General features: G+C 47.9%; 4 protein-coding genes across 5 annotated transcripts; 2 read left to right on the top strand and 2 right to left on the bottom strand.

The window, feature by feature from the left end:
• The first annotated feature begins 13,369 nt into the window (after positions 1 to 13,369).
• Positions 13,370 to 15,138, top strand: LOC144148669 (uncharacterized). Its single transcript, XM_077680187.1, has 3 exons — positions 13,370 to 13,400; positions 13,830 to 14,082; positions 14,300 to 15,138. The coding sequence occupies exons 1-3, from the start codon at positions 13,370 to 13,372 to the stop codon at positions 14,439 to 14,441; spliced, it is 426 nt and encodes a 141-aa protein (XP_077536313.1). The 3' UTR covers positions 14,442 to 15,138.
• A 598-nt stretch (positions 15,139 to 15,736) lies between these two features.
• Positions 15,737 to 16,870, top strand: LOC144148222 (uncharacterized). The gene is made up of 2 exons (XM_077679799.1): positions 15,737 to 16,791; positions 16,866 to 16,870. The coding sequence occupies exons 1-2, from the start codon at positions 16,071 to 16,073 to the stop codon at positions 16,868 to 16,870; spliced, it is 726 nt and encodes a 241-aa protein (XP_077535925.1). The 5' UTR covers positions 15,737 to 16,070.
• Positions 16,871 to 16,952: 82 nt separating this feature from the next.
• Positions 16,953 to 21,987, bottom strand: LOC144148744 (uncharacterized). 2 transcript variants are annotated; one of them, XM_077680262.1, is made up of 5 exons: positions 21,727 to 21,987; positions 21,513 to 21,643; positions 21,305 to 21,418; positions 19,631 to 19,765; positions 16,953 to 19,546 (listed from the first exon to the last, which is right to left on the bottom strand). In XM_077680262.1, the coding sequence occupies exons 2-5, from the start codon at positions 21,631 to 21,633 to the stop codon at positions 18,561 to 18,563; spliced, it is 1,356 nt and encodes a 451-aa protein (XP_077536388.1). In that variant the 5' UTR covers positions 21,634 to 21,643; positions 21,727 to 21,987; the 3' UTR covers positions 16,953 to 18,560. The 2 variants fall into 2 exon arrangements, with proteins under 2 accessions (XP_077536388.1, XP_077536387.1); XM_077680261.1 differs by having other exon boundaries at positions 16,956 to 19,546; positions 21,513 to 21,987.
• Positions 21,988 to 23,987: 2,000 nt separating this feature from the next.
• LOC144148221 (glutathione reductase, mitochondrial-like) lies at positions 23,988 to 26,742 on the bottom strand. The gene is given in 4 exon segments (XM_077679798.1): positions 23,988 to 24,406; positions 25,169 to 25,316; positions 25,319 to 25,515; positions 26,604 to 26,742. Coding segments are annotated over 4 exon segments (864 nt in total). The 3' UTR covers positions 23,988 to 24,026.
• Positions 26,743 to 26,966: the final 224 nt, after the last annotated feature.

The following is a 26,966-nucleotide window of genomic DNA, read 5'->3' as shown; positions in this document are numbered from 1 at the left end:
CAGAACGGCCGCAATAATGACAATGAACTTGTACGCCGTGGCTCGTAGCAAGCTCGATCTTTCCCTTTCCCGACTATGGCTTTGAGCCTTAAATAAAAGCATAAATAGAAACAAATCAGGATGCCTGGATCTCGAGAATTCAGCTTACACAGTAGTTTCAATCGCTTCCATTGGTAGCATGACACATTCTGGCATTTGTGGGATGCCTTGAAATGGTAACACATTCCCGACATTTTGTCTAAGGGCTTACGATATTTTTTGTGTATTCGAAAGGCAACATAAAATTACTGAATTTTAACCAGCGCAGAGATATAAATGCAACCGTTAAAACGGATCCAGCGAGTCGTGGCACACGCCCTCCACACATGTGGGCAACCACGGCAATTATATTACGCAATTTTTCTTCCTTTAAACTTGGCTCCACCTTACGGGGTTAAGACCTGACCATAATAGGCATTTGGTTATGTTGAGTGAAACACATTTTTGGACAAGGTGATTCGATCATGTGATTTGAAAATGGGGTATTTAGAAATGACACACGAGAGGCTACAGGACAGACGCAAACTCCCAACTGCTTAATTTTAATGAGAAATCTATACTGGAATACTCATGCGCATCCACAGAAACGTATTTTAAATAATACATAAAATTACCAACACAGCATAATCAGCGACTGTCCAAAAATGGTATTTATTTTCAAAAAGGTACGGGAAGAATTCGATCACACAGGCGCTTGAAGGTGTAAATTACGACTCTGGTTATGTATGGGCCAGAGCGCTCGGGTCGTGTGCGGTGTAAATGTTTTAGATGCGACTGCATCTCATTCACTCGCCTTGTCCCTCCATACAGCGTTGTTGTCCGTCGACACCCCTCCCCCATTCTCCTCGCCGCGCGAGCTGCGCTCTCCGCCGCTCACCTCCTCTCCTCTCCGATAGCGAACAGTCTCTCGCGAGAGGCATTGAATTGGATTCAATTGGGGTGGCTTAGCTTGGCTTGGCTTGGCTTGGATTGGATTTGGACTGGATTGGATTAAAGTGGATTGTGTTGGATTGTGTTGCGTCATAGCCGTGGTCGTTCCAGCACCGGCGTTCCGATTTCCATTGATGCGTTGAATGGAGCCTAACAATCCGCCTCTTTCACAACCCCACTGCGCATGCGCAATCCCCTAGCGGCCAAGTCCCTAAGCAGTCCGGCAGGGGCAGCAGACGACATTCCCCACAGCTCCCACAACCACGACCCCTTTCCGCACATGCGGAAAGGGGTCGTGGTTGTATTTACATCGTTTGATTTTTTGTGTGTGCTCGTTGTGCGCGGAACAATGCCCACAACTTGTGCTGCGTTCCGCTGTAACTCGGAGTGCCGAAAAGGGAACGGTGTCGGCTTCTATCGCTTCCCGTCGGCCGCACGCGATCGGCTATACGGCGACTTGCGTTGCTCGCGTCGGCTCGGGTGATGGTAACTTTAGGCTTAGCATCCTTGCGGATATTTGATCGTCGCTATCTGTGCAACTGCGAATGACAATCCGCAACACAACTTTTCACCACACTATCATCCCCTTTCTCGCATGTGGAACTCTATTTAAGCTATAACTGCCGTTTGAGCGATCGGTGACCAAGACATCTGCCTAGCCTGTTTCGATGCTTCCGCGCAGGTATCGCCATCTCTCGGCCGCTCGGCGCACCGCGCGCCGCGGCGTCCGGTCAGCGCAGGCTTGCATCGCGGCAGATATCTGGTCGCCGCTTTTAAAATAAGCCCTGACAACAATCCCTAGCACAATTTTTCACCACACTAACACCTACTTTCTCGCATATGGAACTTCTTTTTTAGCGATCAGATTGATTCAGAAGAACAGCGACAAGCGCGGTTGCTACCGTGGTCTGCGCCGGTTCGAACCGCTGATTGTGCCGAGCTGGCAGGCGCGGCCGGCGTGTGCGCGGACTGTTTCCGAAGGCAGAAAACGCTTCACGATTGCTTGCTTTATCCATTTCTTGCGAACAAACGCGCAGAATCTGCAAATTCAGCTCAGCCATAATCGTAGTTGACCATGGAGCAAAAACAGAGGGCGGAGTGACGCCAACGACGCATCTCATGCGCGCATCGGGCCGTCTCAAATTCACGCGTACGACTAGTCGGGGCGACAGTCGTAACGATCAGTCGCATGCGAATCGCGTGTACCAATCGTACATGTGTCCAGCGCTTAAAGGCCGTTTGCGAACTGCCGGCGTTTGTTGAGCTGGCGGTCGCAGTTCATGCCAGACGACTCCAAGTACTGCCCGCTCTGCTGCTCGGACGGCACACGGATCTGTCCGAGATTTCTCTACCAGCCCCAATTCAGTGATAAGAAGCCGCCTGGTATTATGTGATGACCGGGGGCTGTCGTCTTAAGGCGTTAAAACACCAACACAGAAGAAAAACTTCGGCTGCTCCTCGCCGTAATGTGGGATTGCCGTGCATACAACGAGAACGCAGCCGGAGGAAACGCCGGCAAACCCTACGGCTTCAACTTCCGCTGGGCACGCTAGGTGGCAGCACACCGCAATGAAAGAGGCGGATTCTGCTATCGCCCGCGCAATCGTAACAAGCACCGATCACTGTGATAACAGGAATGCTAGCACCACTGAAGACAAGGCTGCGAAGCGGCGTGATCGTGATGCTGAACGCAAACGATTGAAGCGAGCGGCCGATTCCGAACTTCGTAATCGTGATACAGAACGGAAACGGTTGAAGCGAGCAGCCGATGCTGAACTTCGTCAACGTGAAGCCGCTGCCGTACGCGAGAAGCGAGCGGCCGATGCTGAACGCAGCGTGTTAAATAAAGAATACATCATACGCGTTCCTCACACGTTTCACGAAATTAGAGAATCAACCCAACGGAAACACCAAGTGAACCCCCAAGATGCGTCGCATCTCCACAGGGTTCCCCTCGCGGGAAGGTGGGGTAATTTTTGTTTGTTTCTTCTTCCTAAAAGGACACAGCGCAATTTTACAAGGGTGTGGCAAATGTACGTGTATGCACGGGCCTTGTCGCTTCTTACCCGTTTTGTGTAGTAAATTTTGATCCTTTAAATAATCACCACGCCTCCTTTAAAAAGAACCCTTTGACGTTCCTGAAACGGTAGACGACTGCACTCATCAATAAGGAAAGTGCAATGTGTCGAAACAATGTTCATAACACGTTTCACGCTGAAGCGGTGACAACGGCGACGATGTTTTGTGGAGCTAAATTAGCGTGGTATCTCCCTTCGGGCGCTGATTATTGCGTTCCTAGACAAAATCCGCAAGCAGAGGAAACTATGTCACTGCTTAGTGCGAAACAAGTGCACATATTTATTATTTATCATGTGCAGCACGCGTCTTGCGCCGCTCGCAACGTGAACGAGCAGACGACGCCAGAGCGCCATCCACACTAAGAGCGGTTCGTTTCGCCGCCGCCAGGGGCCGACTGTGTTCGATTTCGGGGCGAATAGTTATCGCCAGTACGGAGCGGCACTGCGTGACTTCCTCGACGCAGCAGATATGCCTTCCGTTTCTGCTTTGCTTAAATGCTTTCTTTTTAAAGTGGCTATTGAATGCGCTCATTGCTGCGACTGAAGGAAATCCGGCCAATAGCCGCTACCCCGCTGTAATGATGTAATTCCGGCGGTCGAAAAACACCAAGATGGCTAAAGAGAGAAAAACATTTTGAGCAATTTTGTAAGTTGTCTAAGGCGTATAGAGCAGTAAGTTTTGGCTGAGGTACTTTGCGGCCCCCTAGACTAGTACTGGATGTGTTGGTTGACAACGTTCTGCAAGCATCGCAGATTCAGAAATAAGTTGAACAAAGTGTTGTACGCTCACCCTAAAAAGACCCACACCACAGTTCACTATAGGCGACTCTATAATTAAGTCGAGTTTCATTTGCTGGTCATTATTATTAAGTTCACAGTGGAATTGTAAGCAATTCGACGGACTTCTACTAGAGGGCAGTAACTTGTGTTATGGGGGCACTATACCGAAACTAACTACATGAACTTGGGCTGCTCGAACGACTACATAGACGTGACACGTTTCATCTTACCAGGTATTATGGATAACTATCAGTCCTACTTTTGATACAGATAACAGAAAAGCGAAACTCCTAAGCCATTTAAACAGCATCACTAAGCCAACGTGCTATGTATCGCAACAGCGCCATGTTTGTCCGCCAGGATAGAACTGTATAGTCCTTCCATGTTTCACTAAGTAATTGTTTGGAAAGCATGCTAAAACGCAGATTAGAAAGAATCGTGCTTTGTTTCTTGTGGTCGTCGGGACTGCGACCAGGTCAATACGCTCGTAAATTAAGAATCGTCGATTTGAAATTAAAAGCGCATTTTCCCCTCTATTTGTAATAACATTTTTATTGGCATCTTGAAAGCTGCGCTGTCCAATCATCTGAGCAGTGAATACGACATTTATGTTTTAGCTTTTTCAGGAAAAACATTTATACGGAAGATGTGTGGAGTTTTCATTGTGCGCGCGTTAACATCATAATCATCAACGCCACGACGCTTGCTATAAATTGAACCCTAGAACCCTTCACGGAACCGCCAAGTCGGTTCCGCTAGCCGCTCTGATCTGCGGTCTCAGCACCAGACTGTCGCCGGGAAGCGATGTAGAAAAAGAGCCAGAGAGCCGTTCGCCCGTTCGCTGGGCTGATGAAACCCAAACTGCAGCGAGCGCGGCAAGGGAGCGAAATCCGGACGCGCATTTCCAAACGCTTCACTACACAGAGCACCCACGTGACATGTCTGTTCGCGCGATGCAGAACGGTAATTACATGCCCCTATTGGCTGCGCCCCAAACATAAATCGACCTAAACCTTCCAAATCACTATTATTAACAAAAATAACACGTAGATTCGTGTTTAAATAAAAAAATGAATTCAGAAAATAAAAGGCAAGCAATAAAAAAAACCTAAGAGATCGACCTGCTGGGCTAGCACTCAAGCCTTCAGTGCCAGTACTCAGTACTCTACACCGAAGCCACAGAGCCCGAACGGTGGGCTTGTTTTAGCAGGCGTTCAAAAGAATACCGTGCACAGTGACATCACACGTCACGTGGGTGCTCTGTGCAGCGAAGCGTTTTGAAACACGAAATGCTCGTGCGCCTCTGCTTCTCTTATTCACCATCATCCTCAACATACGAAATCAGTAAAAAGGGGAGTGTTGTAAATCGGCTTGCTTTGTTATCTCCCGCCGCCTGAGCCAGGCGTGTGACGTATCAACTCAGCGTCATGTCTTTCCTCGCCCTTTCTTCCTTCCCAACTCCCTCTCCCTTGCTATGCTTTAAATACTGTGTTCACGGACGAATAAACGGTTCAGTCCCCAGCGCTGTCTCGTCTGTCGTCCACGCACCGTGTGTGCGCCGGCTATGTAACAGTGGCGACGAGCAAGAAAGGAACCCATGAAGTAAAAGAAGAGCACGGCGAGCAAAACCACGGTACGGTCCTTCAAGAACCTGCAGCAATGACAACGGCAGCCATGGCTCACCACCATCTTCCCGAGTATGACGGCGAGAGGGACAATTGGAAAGCGTACGTCATCAAGGCAGAAGCTTATTTCGAGGCAACGGGGGTTACCGACACAGCGAAAAAAAGGGCGTTGCTCGTAGCAGCGTTAAACACGAGGACTGTGCAGATTCTGGCTGGGCGAGTCGCTCCGAAGAAACCGAACAGCCTAACCTACGAAGAAGTCGTTGCAGTGCTGGATGAATATTTTGACCCGAAGCGCCACGAGATAACGGAAAGCTTCCGGTTCTTCAATCGATGTCACCATGAAGGTGAGCCTTTGCAACATTTCCTTGTCGACATCCGACGCATTGCAGACAACTGCAATTTCGGCAGCATGCTGGAATGAATGCTGCGCGACCGTATAGTCTGTGGTGTCAGATCAAAGGCTTTGCAAAAACAGCTGTTGGCAAAAGCTAACTTGACTTTGGAAGAGGCCGAAGCGATAGCATTATCAGCCGAAACGGCAGAAGATGACGCAAATAAGATATCGGGCGATACAACTACCGTACTGAAGGTTGACGCGCAGCGCGTGTTGACGAAAGAGCCTACTCTAAAATGCGGACGCTGCGGAAGTAAGAAGCATAACAGCCACGCGTGCGGCTGGGCGAAGAGTAGGTGCTATCGCTGTGGTAGGGTCATCTTGCGAAAATGTGTTCGAGCGACGCTCCTAGGAAACGCGAAACCGTGCAGACGCAAGGCATGCGGGGACGAGCACTGGCGGTGGCGGAAGACTGTGCGGAGGGGAACGTAGACGAAGCTATGCACCTCTGGACTTTGACTTCATCTCGGAAGTGGCAATTAAAGCCCCCAATTCACAGGACATTCACTTGGTGTGGCGTTGACATGCCAATGCTGATAGACACGGGGTCGCCCGTCTGCGTTGTGCCACGCGAAATTTATGAAAAGAACCGGGAGAGATGGCCGGCATTGCAACCTTCATCTATCAAGCTTTCCTGTTATCTTGGCAAGCTCCCCATCCTAGGACAACTGGACATGAAGGTAGTCTACAAGGGTGCCGTAGTAGACTGCTCCTTGGTAGTATTAAATTGCCCCGGTCCTAGTCTATGCGGGCGGGACCTAATTTTTCAGCTGAGCAATGCAGGGTCACCTGTCCTTAACTTGACTGCGGAAGCCGGATCGCCAACGAGTCTGCCGGCCGTGGACGACATCGTCAGCGAATTTCAAGACGTTTTCAGCGCGGAACTCGGCTGCATCAGCGGTCCCCCTGTGCACCTTCAACTCAAGGAAGGAGCTACACCCAAGTTCTGTAAGGCACGATCCATTCCTTTCGCTCTCCGGGATAAGGTTTCTCAAGAACTTGACAGACTGGTAGCAATTGGGGTGTTATCACCGGTAGCGCATGCGGAGTGGGCTACGCCCATTGTGCCCGTCTTAAAGAAAGATGGAATTGTTCGGATTTGCGTAGATTTCAAGATCACGTTAAATCCTGTATGCGAACTGGAGCAGTACCCATTGCCGGTGATTGACATGTTTGCGTGCCTAAACGGGGGAGAGTACTTCAGCACTCTCGACCTGCGTGACGCGTATAATCAAGTACCGCTTGACGAAGAATCGCAGAGGCTATGCGTAATTAACACGCATAGAGGGCTATTTTGCTTCAAGAGGCTGCCTTTTGGCATAGCGTCTGCTCCAGCCATCTTCCAACGAAAAATCGAAACAGTCCTGCAGGGGCTACCAGGCGTGCAAGCTTACCTCGATGATGTGTTGGTTGCGGAGCGACAGGGAAGCAGCGAGACCCTGCGAGCGGTACTGCAGCGTTTCCGTGAGCATGGTGTAAAACTCCGTCTTGACAAATGCAAATTTAGTCAGCCTTCAGTCACGTACTTAGGGCACCAAATCGACAGAAACGGCCTACACCCCACTGAGAAACACGTGGAAGCAATCGCCCAGGCTCCTAGCCCGACAAATGTGCAGGAACTACGCTCATTTCTGGGCATGCTGTCGTATTACTCCAAGTTCCTTCCGAATATGTCATCTTTGCTTGCACCTTTGTACCAGTTGCTTGGCAAAAATGCGCGTTGGGTCTGGGGAGAAGCTCAAGACACCGCCTTTGCCAACGCAAAGCAGTGCCTACTTGCGGCAGGGGTGCTCGTTCACTACGACCCCGCAAAGCCATTAAAACTGGAGTGCGACGCTTCTCCGCATGGCATTGGTGCCGTGCTGTTTCATACAGATGGAAAAGTGAACCGTCCCATAGGCTTCCGTTCGCGAACGCTGACCACTGCTGAGCGGAATTACTCTCAGCTAGAACGTGAGGCCTTGGCCCTTGTTTTTGGGGTGTCGAAATTTCGCGACTATCTCCTCAACAGAGATTTTACCTTGGTCACAGATCACCAGCCGCTTCTGGGCCTGCTGAAAGCGTAGAAGCCGACACCAGCGTTGGCCGCAGCTCGAATACAGCGCTGGGCTCTCTACCTCGGCGGATTTCGCTACAAGCTTCAGTATTCGCCCGGTAAGCTGCTACTAAACGCCGACACCCTTAGCCGGCTACCGCTGCAGACTCCAGCACCACCAGCGAGAAGCGAACCCCCAGAGTATGTTTACGCTCTAGCAAGTTTCGATGATGGTACTGTGTCTGTCGAAGAACTCAAAGAGCTAACTGCGCGGGACCTGTTACTAGCGAAGGTCGTTGAGTACACCAAGAATGGCTGGCCGAAACATGTAAAGGACACAGAGCTGATGCCATTCTCGGACCGCCGGTTAGAACTATCCGTGGCTCATGGGTTGTTATACTGGGGTCATAGAGTTGTTGTTCCCACACAAGCACGAGAACGGGTGCTACATATGCTGCATGAGACACATCAAGGGTCATCGGCAATGAAGGCTGTCGCCAGATCGGCATTCTGGTGGCCGGGACTAGACCGAGAGATAGAACACCTCTCAGCGTCGTGCCACAACTGCGTGCAAAACCTGCCTATGCCAGCCTCTGCTCAACCAATGAGTTGGCCAGCCGTTAAGGAAAAATGGTCGAGGCTGCACGCCGATTTCGCCGGGCCGGTCGCAGGCAGCATGATATTGGTGGTCGTGGATGCGGCCACTAAGTGGATTGAAGCCGTGCCCATGAGGCATGCAAGCACGCAGTCCACAATTGCCAGCTTACGCAGCATTTTTGCCAGATTCGGTGTTCCACGCACAATAGTTATGGACAATGGCACGCAGTTCACGAGTGAAGAATTCGCCACTTTTGCGAAGAACAATAACATCGCACACCTCCGTACGGCTGTGTATCACCCACAATCTAACGGGCTCGCTGAACGAGCTGTTCGGACGATTAAGGAAGCTTTAAAGAAGATAAGCGAAGGCACATTGGAAGAGAAATTAGTGAAAGTTCTTTTCAACTACAGGAGAACGCCCTGCCACGAGGGAAAATCCCCTTCCGAACTTCTATTCGGCTACCTGATCCGCTCTCGTTTGGACTCGTGTTTCCCACCTTTCCCAGGGTCAGCCCGGGAGACGGAAGAGTGGACACTGCCGCCCGACACAGCCGTGTACGCCCGTAACTACGGCCAGGGGGAGAAATGGACACCAGGGAAAGTTCAGTCCACAACAGGGTCTCGCATGGTCATCATACAAACGCCCGCTGGGGTGGTTCGACGTCACATAGACCAAGTGCGTTCCAGGCCGAGCCCGGCATCCGCTCGGAGCGGCGTTCACCGAGACCAAGACGAGGGGAGCCCTTCAGCTGCAGCTGCGCCCACACCAACCGACAACGAAGGCGATTTGAACGAGCAGCCTGCAGACCTTGTGGCACCCGCAAAACCGTCACCGCCTATCCAGAAGGCGCAGGAACCACCGCAAGTTTTGCGACGCTCTACTCGGGAAAGAAAGCCTGTACAGCGTTTTCAATACTAAGGGAGGAGAAATGTTGTAAATCGGCTTGCTTTGTTATCTCCCGCCGCCTGAGCCAGGCGTGTGACGTATCAACTCAGCGTCATGTCTTTCCTCGCCCTTTCTTCCTTCCCAACTCCCTCTCCCTTGCTATGCTTTAAATACTGTGTTCACGGACGAATAAACGGTTCAGTCCCCAGCGCTGTCTCGTCTCTCGTCCACGCACCGTGTGTGCGCCGGCTATGTAACAGGGAGTGGATGCGTAAGACAGACGTCAATCAACCTGTTAAGTTTCTGGATGACATAGTGATCACATTGTCCCTGTTGCTTGTTCACAGCAGGTGGATCTTCAATATTGTATATTTGCGGTTTCTTGATTAAATCGCCAGTTGAAAATCAGTGATAGCGAGTCCGTTCCTTCCCTCAGTCCTTGTGTGTTTGCAATGTTTTGCTAGAAAAATGTACATTAACTCACACAAATCGCAACGTTACCCAATGCGGGCCAAACCGAGGGTGGTGCGGTAAGTCGTTGCGCAACCGTTCCTGCTGGAAAAGGAAGCGGCTGAAGCTCTCAGCTAGTTTGAGCAGTTGCTTGGCGAACTTAAGTTGCGACATGAGCCTGGTCACGGATGTTGCGGATGCATATTTGGCGAAAAAAGACACCGTCATCCTCCCACACCCTCGACTATTTACGACAGTTTAAAAGATTACGGAATGACTCAGTGGCGATAATCCGCGTACGCAAAAAGGACTATTACTCCAGTTTGATTAAACATGCGAATGGTGATACAAAAAAAATATGGAAAATTGTACAAGGTGTTACAGGCAATCCCCGCGCGCAACGAATTCTCCCTTTAGCCATAGATAACAACTCCGTTGAAAGCTTCAATTCCTACTTTACCAGTATTGGCCCGTCCTTGGTGTCAAGTCATCAAGGTTGTAACGACGATGTATGTCTAGCCAATCCCATCTGCAATACCTTCGTTATTCACGACATTGAGTTAGGCGGGTTGCTATCCACTGTAGCAAAACTGTGCAATAACAAAACTCCTGGGCTGGATGGAATCACGGCGCGTCTGATCAAAGACAACATAGACATATTAGGCCCGATACTGTGCCACATCTTTAACCATTCTCTAGCCACTTCATCCTACCCCTCTCCTCTAAAAACCGCCAAAGTATTTCCCGCATTCAAAGATGGTGATCGATCCGACCCTTCGTGCTACCGCCCGATATCGGTGCTCAGTATAATCAACAACATTTTCGAAAAAATACTTTCCTCTCGAACCAACAACTTCCTGGAAAAATATACAATACTATGTCCGCAACAGCATGGTTTCCGGCAGGGATTTTCCACTTCCACCGCAGTTCAAGCTCTGACCCAAAAACTCAACACGTCTTTAAATAATAATAAGCTAATTTCCGTCGTGTTTCTTGACCTACAAAAGGCATTCGACACCATCGACCACTGCATTCCGCAAAAAAAATTAAACAACTATGGCTTTCGAGATAAGAGCTTCGAATTCTTCTCTAGTTACATCAGCAACCGTAGTCAGGTTGTTACCATTGGCGACATCACTTCTTCCGAAAGAACGTTACGGACAGGGGTCCCGCAGGGATCTGTCCTTGGTCCTTTGTTTTTTATTCTATACGTAAACGACTTACCGCTGGCTATCAATTCTGCTGAGATTCTTATGTATGCGGATGATGCAGCATTGATAGTTACTGGGGAAAGTGTAAAAGAGATCGAGATAAAAACAAATGCTGAACTAGCAAATATATCGAATTGGTTCATGTCAAATAAACTTACTGTAAACGTGAAAAAAACGAAATACATGATAATACATTCATGACACAAGCCGATAAATTTAGACAGTATTCAAGTAAAAATAAATAATTTTGCACTCGAAAGTACCACCTCATTCAAATACCTTGGGGTAGTTATTGACAACTATTTGCACTGGCAAGCTAATATAAACTCAGTTTGCTTCAGGTTATCTTCCGGCTGCCATGCATTGCTACAAACAAGAAATTATTTTGACCAGGAAATATTGAGAATTTTGTACTTTTCACTGGTTCACTGTCATTTATCATACTGCATAGATTCATGGGGTTGGACATACACCACATACCTTGAGCCATTACGGAAATTGCAGAAGCGGTCGATAAAAATAATAACACACTCCAGCCATGATCACCCGAGTGCACCGTTGTTTCACAAACTTCAGATTTTACCCATTGACAGTTTGCGTCAGCAGAAAACAGCCATTGCGATGAATAATGTAACAAGGTATAATCGCCCTTTTAATGCATCCATACTGTGTTCCTCATCCCGCCCCACCAGAAATGCCCTAGCCGGTAATTACAACCTACCCCCGACCAATAACGTGTACGGAGAACGACGATTACAGTTCATTGGAGCCAAAATATGGAATAATTTGCCCCAGGAAATAAAATCGGCTTTCAATTTTCCCCATCAAATTAAAAAACATTTTCTATCTGTTCTTAAGGAACCTCCGTAACCGGTGAAAGCTCTAGAATATAGGATCTGCACTTGGTAATCCTTTATATCGTGGTTAGGAGGTCTTGGGAAATACTATTTGTGAAATACTAGTTACCAGTTGTTATTCTTCTGTACATTTCAAACTGCTTGTATTATCAAAGTTGTATATTCACTGTTGTACTCTTACATGTGTATAAGTATGCAAGTGCATTAGTCTGAGATCACACGTGATCGTACATATCAATAAATATATGCGGATACTATAATGTGCAAACCAAATATGCAAGTGTAATGCCCTAATTTTTTTGTACAGTTTTCTTTACCACATTTATTTTGTGCTTAGATTTTGTTTGAATGCCCTGTACTCCTGGTTTACCACTTTAATCTTGTGCTTTTATTTTTAGTGCCTTGTACTCCTAGATTGGACCCTATACTAGCCTCTGGCTACGGGTCCAAACAGTTTTGTTGGCTTTCATGTATGAAATCTAAATAAAGTGAAAAAAGAAATGAAAAAAAAATGAAATGAAATGACCTGTCTCCTTTCTTTCTTCGTTATTCTGTTTAGCCTTTGTATTCTTCATGTTACGTCCGTGTTAACAAATTTGTAGCCATGAAACTAGTTGAGTTGGAATGCTGCTTGCAGGAGGCGTTATTTGAGCTGCATTATCTGATAGAGCTTTCAGGGTCCGTTACTCACTACCTTTGTAATTATAAGACAATTTGTTTGCTATAGAGGTTGGGATAAGAAAACATACCAGCGTAGTAACTGCGTCGCGTTGCGATTCCTGTGTCCCACCATGAGCATCATCACCGTCGGTTCCTCACCAGAACCCACCATTGCGTAGGACAAACTAACCTCGCATGCGGCTTGCGAGGGCCAGTATCCACATCGTTGGCCCTCTAGAGCTTTGCTCGCAACCCTTCTGTACTCTAATGCGCAGAGAAGAAAGTTTTTAGTAGCTGGAAATCCAAAATGGCGGAGCAAGCAGAGGTGAGCGACCCTGGAGAGGCAGCCGGTAGTGGTGGTAAAATGAATCTATTTTCGTGTCAGACACCATGTTGCGCACAATACCCCATTTTGGAGACAATAGTCCTCCTAGGGATAGTTAAACCCACATATTTTGTTCTGTTTGTTTATAATCGGCTCAGCCTTCTCATCAAAAGGTAAATATTTGTGAAACCAGAAATGTATATTGGCCTCGAGGACATACCGTGGCGCCACCTACGAGTGACGTCACTCATGGGATGCCGGGTCGTTGCGTCGTCTGCTTGACCACGTTTTTCCGTGCATAGGCGACCGCACGAAAAAGTGTGTTCTTCTTGTAGCCGCCGCGTACCCACCCGCCTTCTGTGGTTTTGATTTAAACGTACTGACGGGCAAGTAATTAACGACTGGCTTGTTCCCGGCGACACTTCGGGCGACCAAACGAGTCGCGTGCCGGCGGCGGCACAACCCCGCCTAGGTAGCCGCTACCACTGAAGACGCCATGGAGGACGACACAACGGACGTCGAGAAAGGTACGCCGTAAATTCATGATGAAATACTTGCGACGTGACATGTATCAGACTGTACTGTATGCAATGAAAACAACACGCCTTGCAACAGCGGCGGAAACGTGCCGCTGAGTAGTAATCTCGCCGCGCGTACGGCGCTGGCAATGAACGCGGCAGCTGTGAGCGAATTGCTTCGCCACACGTGCTTAAAAGTGCTCGTAGGATCTGCGATTCGGATTCACCAGTGCCTATTTCCTTTCCACTGTTCATTTTAGTTACGCTCTGATCTGATTAACGATCACTGCCGTACGGTTTGCGACACCTTGTTGGCAACGTAAGAACGTGTTTTCAGTGCTTACGGGGCGAATGTAGACATGACGTTTACTTCTCGTTAAGACCTCGCCGTGGAAAATTACAATTGGAACCTGTGCTTTTTTTTTTGTCCGTCTACAGTGAGCCTGCCTTTCTCCAGCGTGCTGAAATTCATCGATAAGCAGTTCGAGACCTCGCGACTGCTCACAGAAGGCGAAGCTGTCTTCGAGGCGAAGCACGTTGTTGTGTGTAGCGTGAAGGAACGGGGAGCGAAAGACGTTACGCTGGCTGCACTAGTCCTGCAAAGTTCCGGCCTCAACAAGGATCCCCACGAACTTCAGGTCACCATTGAAGGAAGAGACGTGGCTGCAGCGTCCTGTACGTGCAAAGCAGGGTATGGCAAATTCACAGGGGTCGGAATAATCTTCATTTGCATGACATAAGAAAACAGTGGTTCTATACTCCTTAAAATCTGTCCATGTTAAAGTTCCTTCATTTCATTGCAGTTATTTCAACACAAATGCGTATTGACAGTTTGCATTTTCAGATGTAACATTTTTGGTTATTCGCGTTACTTTTAAGCTAACAGATGGAAATGTGTCCTTATTTAGCCAGCACAAGTGCAAACACATGGTTGCACTCCTCCTGCACATCAATTCGAGGGAGACATTCACGGTGCTGTCCAGAACTGATTTGCCACAGCAATGGGGCAAAGCCCAAAAAGGAGGAGTGAGGAGCAAGTACGAGCCGTAAAAGATTGTGGACCTGCCAAGCTCCAAAAGGGTAAGCAAGCCATGTTCATTTTCCTGTTGGCTGTCCATGAAATAATACATGTAGGACACTAATGATATTGTAAACGCAACATCTCACAGTGAGTAACCCAGTTGAACTAAATATCATAAATATTAAAACCTTTAACACACTTCCTGTGAAATGGAAGAAAAGCTAACATTTTAGGTGAGAAAAACAGCGCAAAGACGGGATGAAAGCATAAGAAAACGACAAACACTGCACCCGTGTTTGTCGTTTCCTCATGCTTTCGTCCAGTCTTTGCGCTGTTTTTCCACCTAGCACGAACCAACTAGCCCGGCTTCAAACTTTAGTTCAGCTAACATTTATGTGTATGCATTCATTATTGGGTATCAAGAACGACATGCATAATTGCCTTCCCAGTGAAGAACTGCAAAAAAAAGTGCTTGTGTCCTCTGTGCCATATCAGCTTTTTTTTTTGCTCTGTGTACATCATTATAGACAAGAAACAAACCGAATTTTTCCAAACCTCGAGCTATAGCAAATAAACATACGCCAATGCACAAAAGTTTGCATGCTCTACCTATTCAGCTACATCACAATGCAAAGAAAGCGCACTGTGTGCTTGAAGCGACCCGTTTTGTTTTTGTGCATACTTAAAGACTGTACGTGATCGCAATTCTGTTTTAGGTCAAGAAAGAGCCCATCAAGTTGCCTGACGGGGACATACTCGAGAGGCTTCTTCATGGCTTGCCCTACACGCCATCCGCACTCAGCCACAGTGAATTCAGTAAGAATATGTACTATATTGCCAGCAGTTTTGCAATGTACACTATGCCTGTTTGCACCGTGTCAGTGTAGATAACACGTCATGCCAAATTCGGCGGCATAGTACGAGTCATGTTTGAGGCTGCCTCACTGGTGGTGCATGCCCTACAATCCAAGCAACAACATTAGTTCGTGTGTGCAGTCATAAAGGTGATAACGCACCTACTAAGCATAGCCAGAAAAGAAAAGTAGTGAATACATTTGCTTGGTTTTACAGGAAAACAGCAGTGTAAAACAAGCTAGGACTTAAAGATGCATGATGCAGGAGGAAAAAAAATTAATGTAAGATTCATTCATAGATTTTTAAGCTCCCATCCCTCTCTTGTGAATGTGAGGCTCGGCCCGGGGCGCATGCCCCTCGCACACTGTGCCAACCGTGCTTTGCATTGCAACCATTTGAGTGGTCACGTCACTTAATAGCAACATTGGCCGCCTAGCGCTCCTTTTGTAGTCCACCAGTATCAGCATTTCGTCGCCATCATTCCCATCCCATCCTGTTTTCCTGCCTACTCATCCCTGCATGCACCTGTGTCACACTCGCGTACAAGTGGTTAAGGGAATGCGTCAAGAAGTCAGACAACCGGCACGTGGGGCCGATTCAGCAGAGCGAACCCAGCGCCACCACAGCCAATTCCACTGCCGGCTCGGTGCTCAGCTTGATGTTCCTTCTCCGCACGTGTGCTGTTCTCTTCCTTTCTTGCTCTGTCTGCGGATCGACTGCGCAGATTTTTGTTTACTGCTCATGCAATAATATTTAGCGCGGCTTGTGTCATGTAAAACCTTTAGCGCTGGATTTTGCAACTTATGAACTGGATGTGTTGTGTTGCAGGAAGTGTTAGTGCCAGCACTGCTATTGTCAGCAGGTCTTTGGAGACATCCAGCGCCACTGCAGAGGAGAGCTGCTACGAGGCTCAACAGCAGCAACTACCAAACGCAGAAACGCGTTATGGTGAGGTGTGCTCAACACACCCACCGACAATTACTGAAGCCGCCAAAGCAGCAGCTGCCACAGGAGCATCAGTGGATGACGTGTACGTTCAGATCCAAACGACTTACTCGAAAGAATGTATAGAAAGCATAGAAAAACTCACAGAACAGCAAGCAGACTCACCACTCTGGATGCTGTACAGGCGGGGACTAATCACCGCATCCATTGCTTACAACATTTACACCAGAATGAACACTGTCAAAACCAAAATGGGCCCTCACGACATGCGCCCACTTCTCAGAACAGTAATGAGGGAGCAAAATGTGCAAACATCTGCCATGGCGAGAGGTGCCCTGCTAGAAGAAGCAGCAAAAGAGGCATACGCGACAGCCCAATCGTGCTATAAAAATGTGCAGGTGAAGAACAGCGGGCTCCTCATCTTGGCAGAACACCCCTGCATTGGGGCCAGCCCAGATGGGATTGTAACCTGCGACTGCTGCACTAGCAGGATACTGGAGGTGAAGTGCCCTCTCAACTTAGACAAGTTCAAAGCAAAAGAAATGACAAAAGACGAGACTTTGTGCCTGAAGAAAACCAGCAAATATTTTTGCCAGGTTCAAGTTCAGATGGCTCTTGCCGAGCTCACAAGTGCTGACGTTTTTGTTTTCCAGGATAGCACAAATTTTCTGTTGTTTTCTGTAATGTTTGACAAGTCCTTTTTCCACGCTGTCGTGGATCGTGCAGTCTACTTTTTTAAAGCATATGTACTCCCACACATTACACAGTGAAGAGAAGTAAACTCAGCCTTCATTTCTGGTGCAGTTTTATTACCAAAATGGAAATGATGAAGATAAAACATAAGCAAAGGGCTGTCACATCAGAGCAACAAAACTTGACAGCATGCACCAAACAAGAAAATGAAACACTGCGCCGAAAAAAAATGCTAGTCGATGGAGTTCAGAGTGCTTTAACAGTACACAATTGCAGCTAAGAGTTCAGTGGGTTTTACATAGAGCTCGTTGAGCAGCAAGTTTTATTCGTGTGTGCACAAAGTACGGATAGCTTCGCTTCTGCTACAGGTATATAAGGTTTCACACTGTTGGCAAGAAAGACATTCTTTAAAGGGACCCCGCAGTGTGGCAGATAAATGCTTTCCCTCAAGCCTGAAAGCACTTGAAAGGATATATGTATCACCAGAACAGAGCGGCACAACGTGGTTTGCTCTTCGCAGCAAGACTTGTCGTTTTTTTTGTTTTGCTTTTGTTATGGTTTTTTTAAAGTGGCTATAGAGCGCCTTAATTGCTGCAACCGAAAGAAAGCTGGACAACCACCCCCTGTAGTATATATTTTTTTGTTGATGTGGCATTCATATACCCATTTTTGACTAGATTGGAGTTGTATTCTGTTTTTTAGTGTTCCTGCTTCTTAGTGTAATATTTTTTCTTTGGTTTTTGTATTCATCGTTCTCTGTTTTATACTGAGTGTTTATTTGCTGACATTGTATTCTAGTGTTGCTTGATGATTGCTTTTTTTTAGTTGTATTCTTTGGTTTTAGTGTTCCTGCTTCTTAGTGTAATATTTTTTCTTTGGTTTTTGTATTCATCGTTCTCTGTTTTATACTGTGTGTTTATTTGCTGACATTGTATTCTAGTGTTGCTTAATGATTGCTCTTTCTTTTTTTTTACAACCATCACGGGAGGTCCCACCTGGCGTTCTTACCTTGGGACCTCCCAGTGCATCTGTACCCATTCACGTTTCATATTCACGCTTGATCAATAAAAATAAGTATAAGAACATCACTTCAATGACGTCATTGAAGTGCGTGTAGCATGCCAGTCAGAGAAAGAGCGAAAAAAATTCATACTGTGAAGGTGGAGGACCAGCGAAGCTTTTGTAGCAGCAATTACCGCATCTACAATTGCACTACAGGCAGCAGACATACACTACTCGGCACAGTCAGCATGAATGCGCAGAGTGAAGCCGAAGTTTGTCGAGCGATAGCTCTGTTTACGCAGTGAACGCGCGCAGATTGGACATCGATTATACGCTTATAACTCCACGCAAGCGCACAAGGCACTGGCTTGAAGGCCAGATGCAATTCATGCCGAGAGCTGTTTTCTGGTTTTGCACTTGGAGTAATAAGCTTCGCTTAAAAATCTTTTGAGCAAGTTAAAGTTATCTGACAGTTGTAGAGCAGTAATATTTGGCCTGGGTACTTCGTGGCTATCTGACCTAACATACTGGATGCATTTGCTGACCACGTTCTGAAAGCATTTCAGATTTTCAAAAAAGTTGTGAAGGCATTGCAGGGTCCCATTAAACGCTATACTATGTTCAAGGAAATGAAGTTTTCTCAGCCAGTAACACTACGTGCTCATCTGCTGCGCCAAGAACTTGTCGCTGGTGAATATAGGCTTTGAAAGGTTTACAATCCCAGCGATAACGTGCAAAATGCTGTCAATGTAAGGAAACAGTTCAACGCCCAAGTTACCAGTCAGAATTTTGTACTGCTTCATGCGCTGAATGGCACGTTCAACATGCACACGGGCAGCTGCTATACTTTGGTTCCTTTCAGCGTCACGTTTTGAAAGTTGCTTGCTTTTACGCAAGAACGGCGGTCTCACCATCTCGACATGGTAATCGAGGCACAGCTGGTCGATTAAAAAACCTTTGTCAACCATCACACTGTCGATGGATGGGAGAAACTTCTCCATGATTTTGCTCTCTTTTGTTATAAAAGAGTCTGATGCTCTACCACCATACGCCTCACTTACGTAACTAATGTGGCCTCCTGGTGTCTCACAGATTAACACCTTTGCTGTGTAGGTGCCCTTATACCAGCTATAAATCAGTAACTGTGACTCCAGGTCTTTTGGCCGCTGCAGCGGCACCTCAGTGCAGTCTAACACCGCCCTCACATTTGTGTACTCCTTAAAGTGCACGGTCAAATTATCCACGACAGCTTCTTTACTTGGCCAGTACACAGCTTTCCTTAATATTTCTGCTAGGACCACCACGGTGGATTTAAATATGTCAGATGCTGTGGTGCGATGGACACCGAAGAGCACAGCAAGAACTGAAAATGACATATTGTGGCGTAACCTCATCAGAGACATGAGCACTGCATCTTCGTTGGAAATACAGAAGCTTTTGGCCCGTGCAAGTACACGACTTTCTGTGTATAGGTCAGTAATGTTATAAAAGAGCTGAAAACATGGAATCCCTGTAAGCACGTTCAGGTCTTTTCCGTCTTGGAGCTTGGAAATGCTCAAGGGCTGGCTACGCTGACTGCTCGATGTGTCTACTTGAACACCTATTTCCTTATAAACAGCAATGACGTCAGCAGGGACACCTGAAGAACACAATGCAGAATTATTACAAGTACTGAACAAAGAATAAAAGTGTGGTTGAAAAATCTGCCTGTGGGGTTGGTTACCTTCATTGCCATCTTCAACAAAGTTAAGGTCGGCATGATCCACAGGGTCACTTGAACTGGTGCTGGGCTGGGCCTCGTCAGTGGGCAACACGTCCAACGGGTTTTTGGGGAAGACAAGAGCCAGTGGTCTGTCCTCTGCAAATGTCGGAGCAGCACCCATTAGCACTGAAAGTACTTCATTAATGTCACCACAGCATGCACATGTAATAAGGATTCGACCACAACTACCGATTGCACGTTTCATTAAGAAATTGAGGCTTTTCGTATGCAATACACTGACTTTTTTAGAAATCAGATTTCTGTTGACCATGTAAGCTTAAGTGAGTAGAATAATAGTTTCTTTAGAGCGACACGTGATATCTACGCAACAAAACATCAATAGAGCTCATTCATGAAAGCACACATTTTGGCATGCAAGGCCGATTGAAGGTAATCCAGAAGCTATTGAGCTGTACGTACACACAAATGGCATCAGTGAGTGCATCTGTAAGGCACTATTCGTTTGGAGCCCACTTGATGACTGAATAACCACAGCACATTTAGTAGACACCACTCTCTCATCAATGTACAGTGTTCGATAGTTAGCCGAACATAAGCGCTCCGTCTGAAGTCCAAAGGCACTTCTTCACCGTTGCCGAGTGCAGTACCTAAAGGCACTGAAATAAAAAAAAAGTTGCTATCCTTTTCCCCCAAGCTGAGGAAGGTCGAGAAGCTTGCATAAACAGGTCCTGTCTGCCCCACCCGAATTTTCTCAGCCTTTCAGAGCGTACACGCCAAATAGTAAAACAAATCAAGGCTACGTGACTAAAGATTGAATACAATAGGTTGGTTGAAAAGACAGTGTTGTCATGAGATCTTTCACAAGCCTTGAATTATATGGCCCAGGCAGGACGTTGGAAACAGGGAAAACCATAGAAACATAGTGTGAACATTGCAACAATATACACAGAAGAAATGACGGTAACATTAGCTTGCATTATAAGCTAATGCGTGCCATTATGAGGCAAATGCACCATCAAAACAAACGCTCTATTTACAAAAAATGTGAAATTATTGAAAGGTATCAATCAGAAGCTCGTTGCCCATTACATTGTCCCACAAAAACACTACCCACTTACGATAGGCAGTAGCCTAAATTGATGCGAAAGCACAGAATTTTACCTCTAGACAGGCATAATAAAAAACAAACGAGTCCTAAACGTGCATCAAGTGGCAGAAGCAACACAGCGACTACACCCCCCCCCCCCACCCCAAAAAAAAAAAACTTCCACGTGTGAGAAAAAGCCTGAATAAACATAAAAATGTTCAGTAGGGCAAAATTTAGATCTGCGAATTGTATCATTGGCATGGGTACTGCATATCTCGTTTCTCACTCTAGCTGTCATGCATCACCAAGCCCTTAACTCATTTGTCAAAAAAGCGCTGATGATGCCTCTGGACGCATCTGTGAAAAGCCCCTTCGAGCCTGCTCCCGTAATTACTGCGTTTTACGGAGATATGAAATCTATCCTAATGAAATCGATTGGCATACGAGACCCGCTTTGGTTTATTTTTATGGTTTGGTTAGTGGAAGTAATGAAAGTGGCTGGGTAGACGGGCGCTCGTTATTTTTGTCGGAACTACGCGTCCTCGTTTTTCTCGATATTTCATTCTTCATAAACTCCACTCACTCACCACTGTTTTGCGCGCGGTTTGGACGGCGTTCAGGGCGTCGCGGGCGGTCCAAGGGCCGGACGGGGAGATTCAGGGACGGCACAGCTTCGGGTGCAAGACCACGCTTCTTCCAGCCTGCCACAAATCAACTGCTGTTAGTGACACGGTTGATGAACGGCCGCGATAAGCTGCCGGGCGCGCTGGCGAGCACACGTCAGCTGTTACTTACCGAACATCTTAGCTGCGGCGGCGTACACGAAATCCTCGTCACGGAAGTGCTTGCTGCAGACCCGTGAGTGAGCGCTGGCATCTTTTCCCATTTTCAGCTTCACTAGCCAGGTCTCCCGCATTTTTTTGCATCTGGGGTAATGATGAAAGCTTACACCGGGTTCGGCCGCATACGTCCGGCACTGCGGCACCGAACAATACGCTACCATGCTTACGTTTGCGGCCAACCCACCACTGTTGATACGTTCACAAAGTAACCAGGTTATGAAATTACGCTTCACACACTGAGAACGAACTCAAAACGCCGAAAATTGACACGAAAACACACGTAGAAAGCGCGACCACAAACGTGTTCGCGGTGCGTCACGCAAACTACGCAGCAAGGCCAGCGAGCCGGAGCAAGGCAGGAACGGCGATCCCATGAGTGACGTCAAAACGATCGCAGCGCCGGCCTCTCCAGTGGTGGCCCTCGCGGCCAATAGGCAAAACATTTCCAAAGCACTAAATCCGGTAAAATACTTCATATTGTTGTCAACACTGTTGAGCTAAAAAAATCGTTAGGCATATTATAGGCAAAGTATCAATACGTATAACACTGGCAGTGTTCTTTTAACTCAAAATAAACGCGCGCTGGTTATTTGAGATATCAAATAAAAACACGCGTTGAATGAAACATTTTGACCAAAAACACAAAAAGACCTTCGCTCTACCCTAGCCCCCGTGGCAGCATTCCAAGTCCAACATCAACAAAAGGTTGCAACAGATGATGCACGAGGAGTGGAATGCGGGAAATTTGAATTGACTTCACAAACGCCAATCGCATTTATCGTGGCAAGATGATAGGGAGGAGAGGAGCCTGAGAGGTGGGCGGTAGAGAGGAGAAAGATAGTTACGTGGCAAGGGAGGCAGAAGAGCATCGTTTTTCGACCACATTTGCAGCTAAGTGTGCAGATACGTGGCCAATTTTTTGCTCTGTGTCAGGCAGTGTGTCGAACCGAAAAAAATACCGGTTCGGTTACGGTTCTGGTTAAGGCGAAATCATTTCGTTCCGGTTCAGTTCCGGTTCGACAGAATCACGTACCGATCTGGTTAACGAACCAGTTCGGGAGCTTGAACCAGTTCGCGAACCGGTTCGATGAGTTGAATTATGACTGAATTTATAAAAAAAACATTTAGTAGTTTAAAACGCACTCAATTCAAAATACAAATAAAAAGTCGGCTGTTCCCCAAGGGCAGTGGCGCAATTGGAAAGCAAACCACTATTCATAAGGCCACTGCCAGGAGATATGACGGTGGGATATATTTTCTGTCCTTTCCTTTTTTGTTGAAATCGCAATCGTCGCTATAGAATCGCCCATCACGCTAACCTTGAAGCCTTAAATTTAGGCCTGCGTACTGGCGCGTTCAAATACCAGCGCTTAATACCAATTGCGCACATTGTTTATATTTGTAACAAAACAGAAAAATCCTACAACAGGCACATAACTACTACCAATGAATTACATTATTTGGTCACGCTAAATAATTTGTTAGCTGTCACCTTATCTAATGTGTTAGCCACACTTTTGTTAAAAGTAAGCTTTACTTAACGCTCAGTCACTGCGTTATTGCTCTGACAACTGCAATTCTTTTTGCGATAGCTATACCGGATGTGCGCATTACAATCAGTATGTGATCGTACCGCCCGACCCCTGGCCATCGTTCCGTGTGCTACATTGCGGAATCTTATAACAGATTATGCTGTTGCAAAATGAAAGGGAAATTTGTCGCCCGCAGCATGAGATGAGACTTTTGGGGTAGATGCTCTTTAATTCGTCCACAGCAGTACTCCCCTCCGGAGCGAGCAGCAGTAGAAATAATGTAGCGAGTTGGGCAGTGAGTACAAGTGCACCTTGAAAGAAAAACAGATCTGAAAGAGAAAAAACTGCAGAAGAAGCAGAAGAGATGATCGCTGGGCGAATGGGGCAGTGTGATGTACCGGTCTGCCTCCTTCAAGGATGGGAATCGCTCGCATCGGATGGTGAAAGCAGACCCCTCCGCACACGGACGGCACCGGAGTCATACCAGTCGCCCCCGCCGTGGACAGCGAGGACGGACCAGCTGAACCACTCAGTGGGGTCGACCAATGAAGGTAGCACTGAGCGCAGCGTGTTGAGCTGCCGCCAGTTGCTGCCCCGGCCCCCACGCTTCTGTCTTCATTTGTCAGGCCGTATTATCTTACACCCGCACGCATTACCTTTCAGTAAAAAACATGGCAGCTTGACGGTCGCTTGTCGTTTCTTTCAGTTCCTCATGAAACCGGTGCAACCTGCACTAACCGTGTTGTGGTCGTGCTGCACACTCCACAGAAACTAATAAAATACGCATGCCATAATCACACCGCAGTTCCACAACTCCATACGTTGAACTCTGGGATTAGAGGTGGGTAGAAACTCTTCCTCGTCCATGCTCCCCCCTCACCGGGTGGGGCCGGCAATGGCAGATGCCCCTAGACCGAAGTGACACTCAACCCACCTTAATGTCCGGTGCGCTCCAGGCCAATGTCCACGTATGGCTTCCGGCCCACAGCCCACAGGACGCAGTCCACGTTGGCCAGCTTGTGGCCCGTCGTGGTGGCCACCTCGTACCCCTGGCCGGCCTTGCTGATGCTGGCGACCGTGCAGTTCTCGAACTGGACCCCGTCGGATGCCATGCACTCCATCAATGCCGATGTGACCGCAGGCTCAAAGGTCCGCAGGATCTTGTCGGTGGGCGTCACCAGGGTCACATTGGTGCCGAGCGCGTGCAGCACGCCGGCCAACTTGACGGTGATGTAGCCAGAGCCCACGACGACACAGTGCTGCGGCAGCTTCCTCAGCGGGAAGAAGCCGTCACTGGTGATGCCGTACGCCGCCCCTGTCCCAGGTGGGAGAGGCAAAGACAGCAAGCACGCAAATTTAGTCGCACGTTATCCCGGAATGAACACGCGAGAATTGTTCACCGAATGAACACACTTGTAATGAACGCGAACGATGAAGTTGTCCCCGTACTTTCAAGCTCATTTTAACGCATTTAACTGTGTGCAGAAAAGGATGCTGTAGCGAGTATTTAGAATAAAGAAATCATACCAGCATGAACATTACAAAGGTTTTTTGAGGCACAATGAGGGGAAACCTGGTGGTGCAATGGCCGAAGCCAAATGCTGCCCCCCTCCTTTCTGCTATCTACAGCGCGAACACTGGGGCTCTTCAATGATCAGTCTCATACCCCAAATAGCCCGAATGTTCTGCTTACAGTACTCGGAGTTTGACTTACAGGGGGTTCAGTTGAACTCGGACGTTTCACACTTTAGCCACAAATGGCAGTGAATTTTTCTACATACTTTTTATCAGCTGCACACCGTTCACAAGTAAACCAGTAGTGAGATGAAACTTGTGTGCCCATTGAGAGGCGCGTACATGCCCCTGTTGTTAGAAACAATTATACTATCAGGAAGTTTAATTGGTACCTGTTCCTGGGTAGATTCCCATCATGTTACTCTTCTAACTGGATTTAGCTATTTTTTCTGCTTAAGCTTTTCTTTTGTTATTTACGCTAGGTGTTCCGCATACCAGTAAGCTTAAGCACGGCAGTAATTCTATAGTATCATTTTTTATCGCATTCCGAGTTGACTTTTACCGGGAACATTCGGCACAATAGGTTCGCCACCCATGGGAATCAGAACATGGTTGGCAGTGAACGTATCCCCGCCGACCACGACTGTCTTGGGACCGGAGAACGCTGCCCTCCCGCTCACGATGTGGACGTGTCCTCACGATGTGCCCTCCCGCTCTTGCGCAGGTTCGCCTCGTTGATTCCGTTCAGCCTCTTGATGTAGGCGTCGCGCTTCTCCGAGAACACGGCCCAGTTGACTTTCGGGAACGTGGCCCCGGTGAAGCCGTACTCCGGCAGGTCCTTCATCATTTCGGCATGGCTGGCGCAGTAGAAGCATATCTTCTTGGGGACGCAGCCGACGTTGACGCAGCCTGTAGAGCACTGCACGGGCCTGATTTTAAGGCCCGAGCCCGGCCCGAGCCAGCTTCGCGAAGCCGGAGCCTGATCCGGGCCCGTAACACCTAGCCCGAGCCCGGTCCGGGCCCGAGCATTCATAAGTGAGCCTGGCCCGAGCCCGGCCCGGGCCCGCCATCTTAAGCCCAGGCCCGGCCCGGCCCGGTAATTTATTTTTTGGCCTAGGGAGGGCCTGCGCGTGTGTGACCAGGCCCGGTCTTTGACGCTGAAGAAAGTTTGTTTATTATATTCCGGGCGATCAGACGGAGCATCTAGTCTGTACAAGCACGTCATGAACTGAAAGCAAAAAAATAAGGGTTTAAAATTGCACGTAGTTTAGCTTTCACCGTCTGCAGTTCACGCCACATCGGCGTAATAATAGCTCGTATTCTTAGACGAAAGACACCATCTCCTTTGATTACCTGACTCTTGGCAACTTCACGTGGTTCTCACGGCCACAAGTTGGTATTGCTGAAATTTTTTGATACAAATTTGGATCAACAAGTATGTACGCGCGTTGAAATACTTCACCTGCAGTGGTTGTTAAGCGGTGGTGTTTCTCTGGCACGCGCGTTTGATTCCCGGCCACGGCAGCCGCATTTTGAGTGGTGCGACATCTAAAACACACGCGTACATACATAGACATAGGTGCACAGCTCCAGGATATCTTAATTATTTCCTTCTCTTGGGAATTCCCTGTAATCGTATCTTTGGAATGTTATACACCAAAATGTAAAATCTTGATGCAGTACAAAAAATGTCATTAAAATTGCAGTAAAGTGACCATCAGACCTAGCAAAACAGGTTTTTAAAACAATGCGTAGAACTAACAGCAAGAAGCGCGCAAAAATAAACCAAGAATATTAATTTTGATGCTCTTTTCTACACTTCACGTCGGACCTATTAACGGCCGCGCCTATGAATTCAACCCCGAACTCGGCCCGGGCCCACGGCGTCGAGCCCGGGCCCGGCCCGGGCCCACCGAAAATCGACTTCGGGTGGCTTGGCCCGGCCCCCCGGGCTTTCGGGCCTGCCCGGGCCCGTGCAGTGCTCTAGACGCAGGTGCCTCCCAGCGGCCCGTGCTCGACGAGCGCTACCTTGGCCCCGTACTCGGCGGCCCGGCGGGCGCTGGCTATGCCCCTCGACCCGCCGCCGATGACGAGGTAGTCGAAGTGGCGCCTTGCGGGCTTGGCTGCACTCGACATGTCTCTGCGCACTGAGGGGAATCGGTGGCAGCCGGTGCAGTAACTGTTCCTCTCCGGCTTGTTCGCGAGATTCGAGAGCTGGCGACAGCTGTGATCACACCAGATCGAACGCGCCGATCGCACGAGACCCCGCATGGACTGCATGGATGATGATGGATACCGGGGCGGCTTACTGGCTCAGGCGAAGCAAACTCAATCCACTCGCGAGTCAAAGCGCCGTTTTT

This window comes from Haemaphysalis longicornis, unplaced genomic scaffold (assembly GCF_048455015.1).
Source record: "Haemaphysalis longicornis isolate Haplotype H1 unplaced genomic scaffold, Haemaphysalis longicornis Haplotype H1 scaffold_8, whole genome shotgun sequence".
NCBI lineage: Eukaryota > Metazoa > Arthropoda > Arachnida > Ixodida > Ixodidae > Haemaphysalis > Haemaphysalis longicornis.
This window is presented reverse-complemented; position numbering and strand designations above follow the sequence as displayed.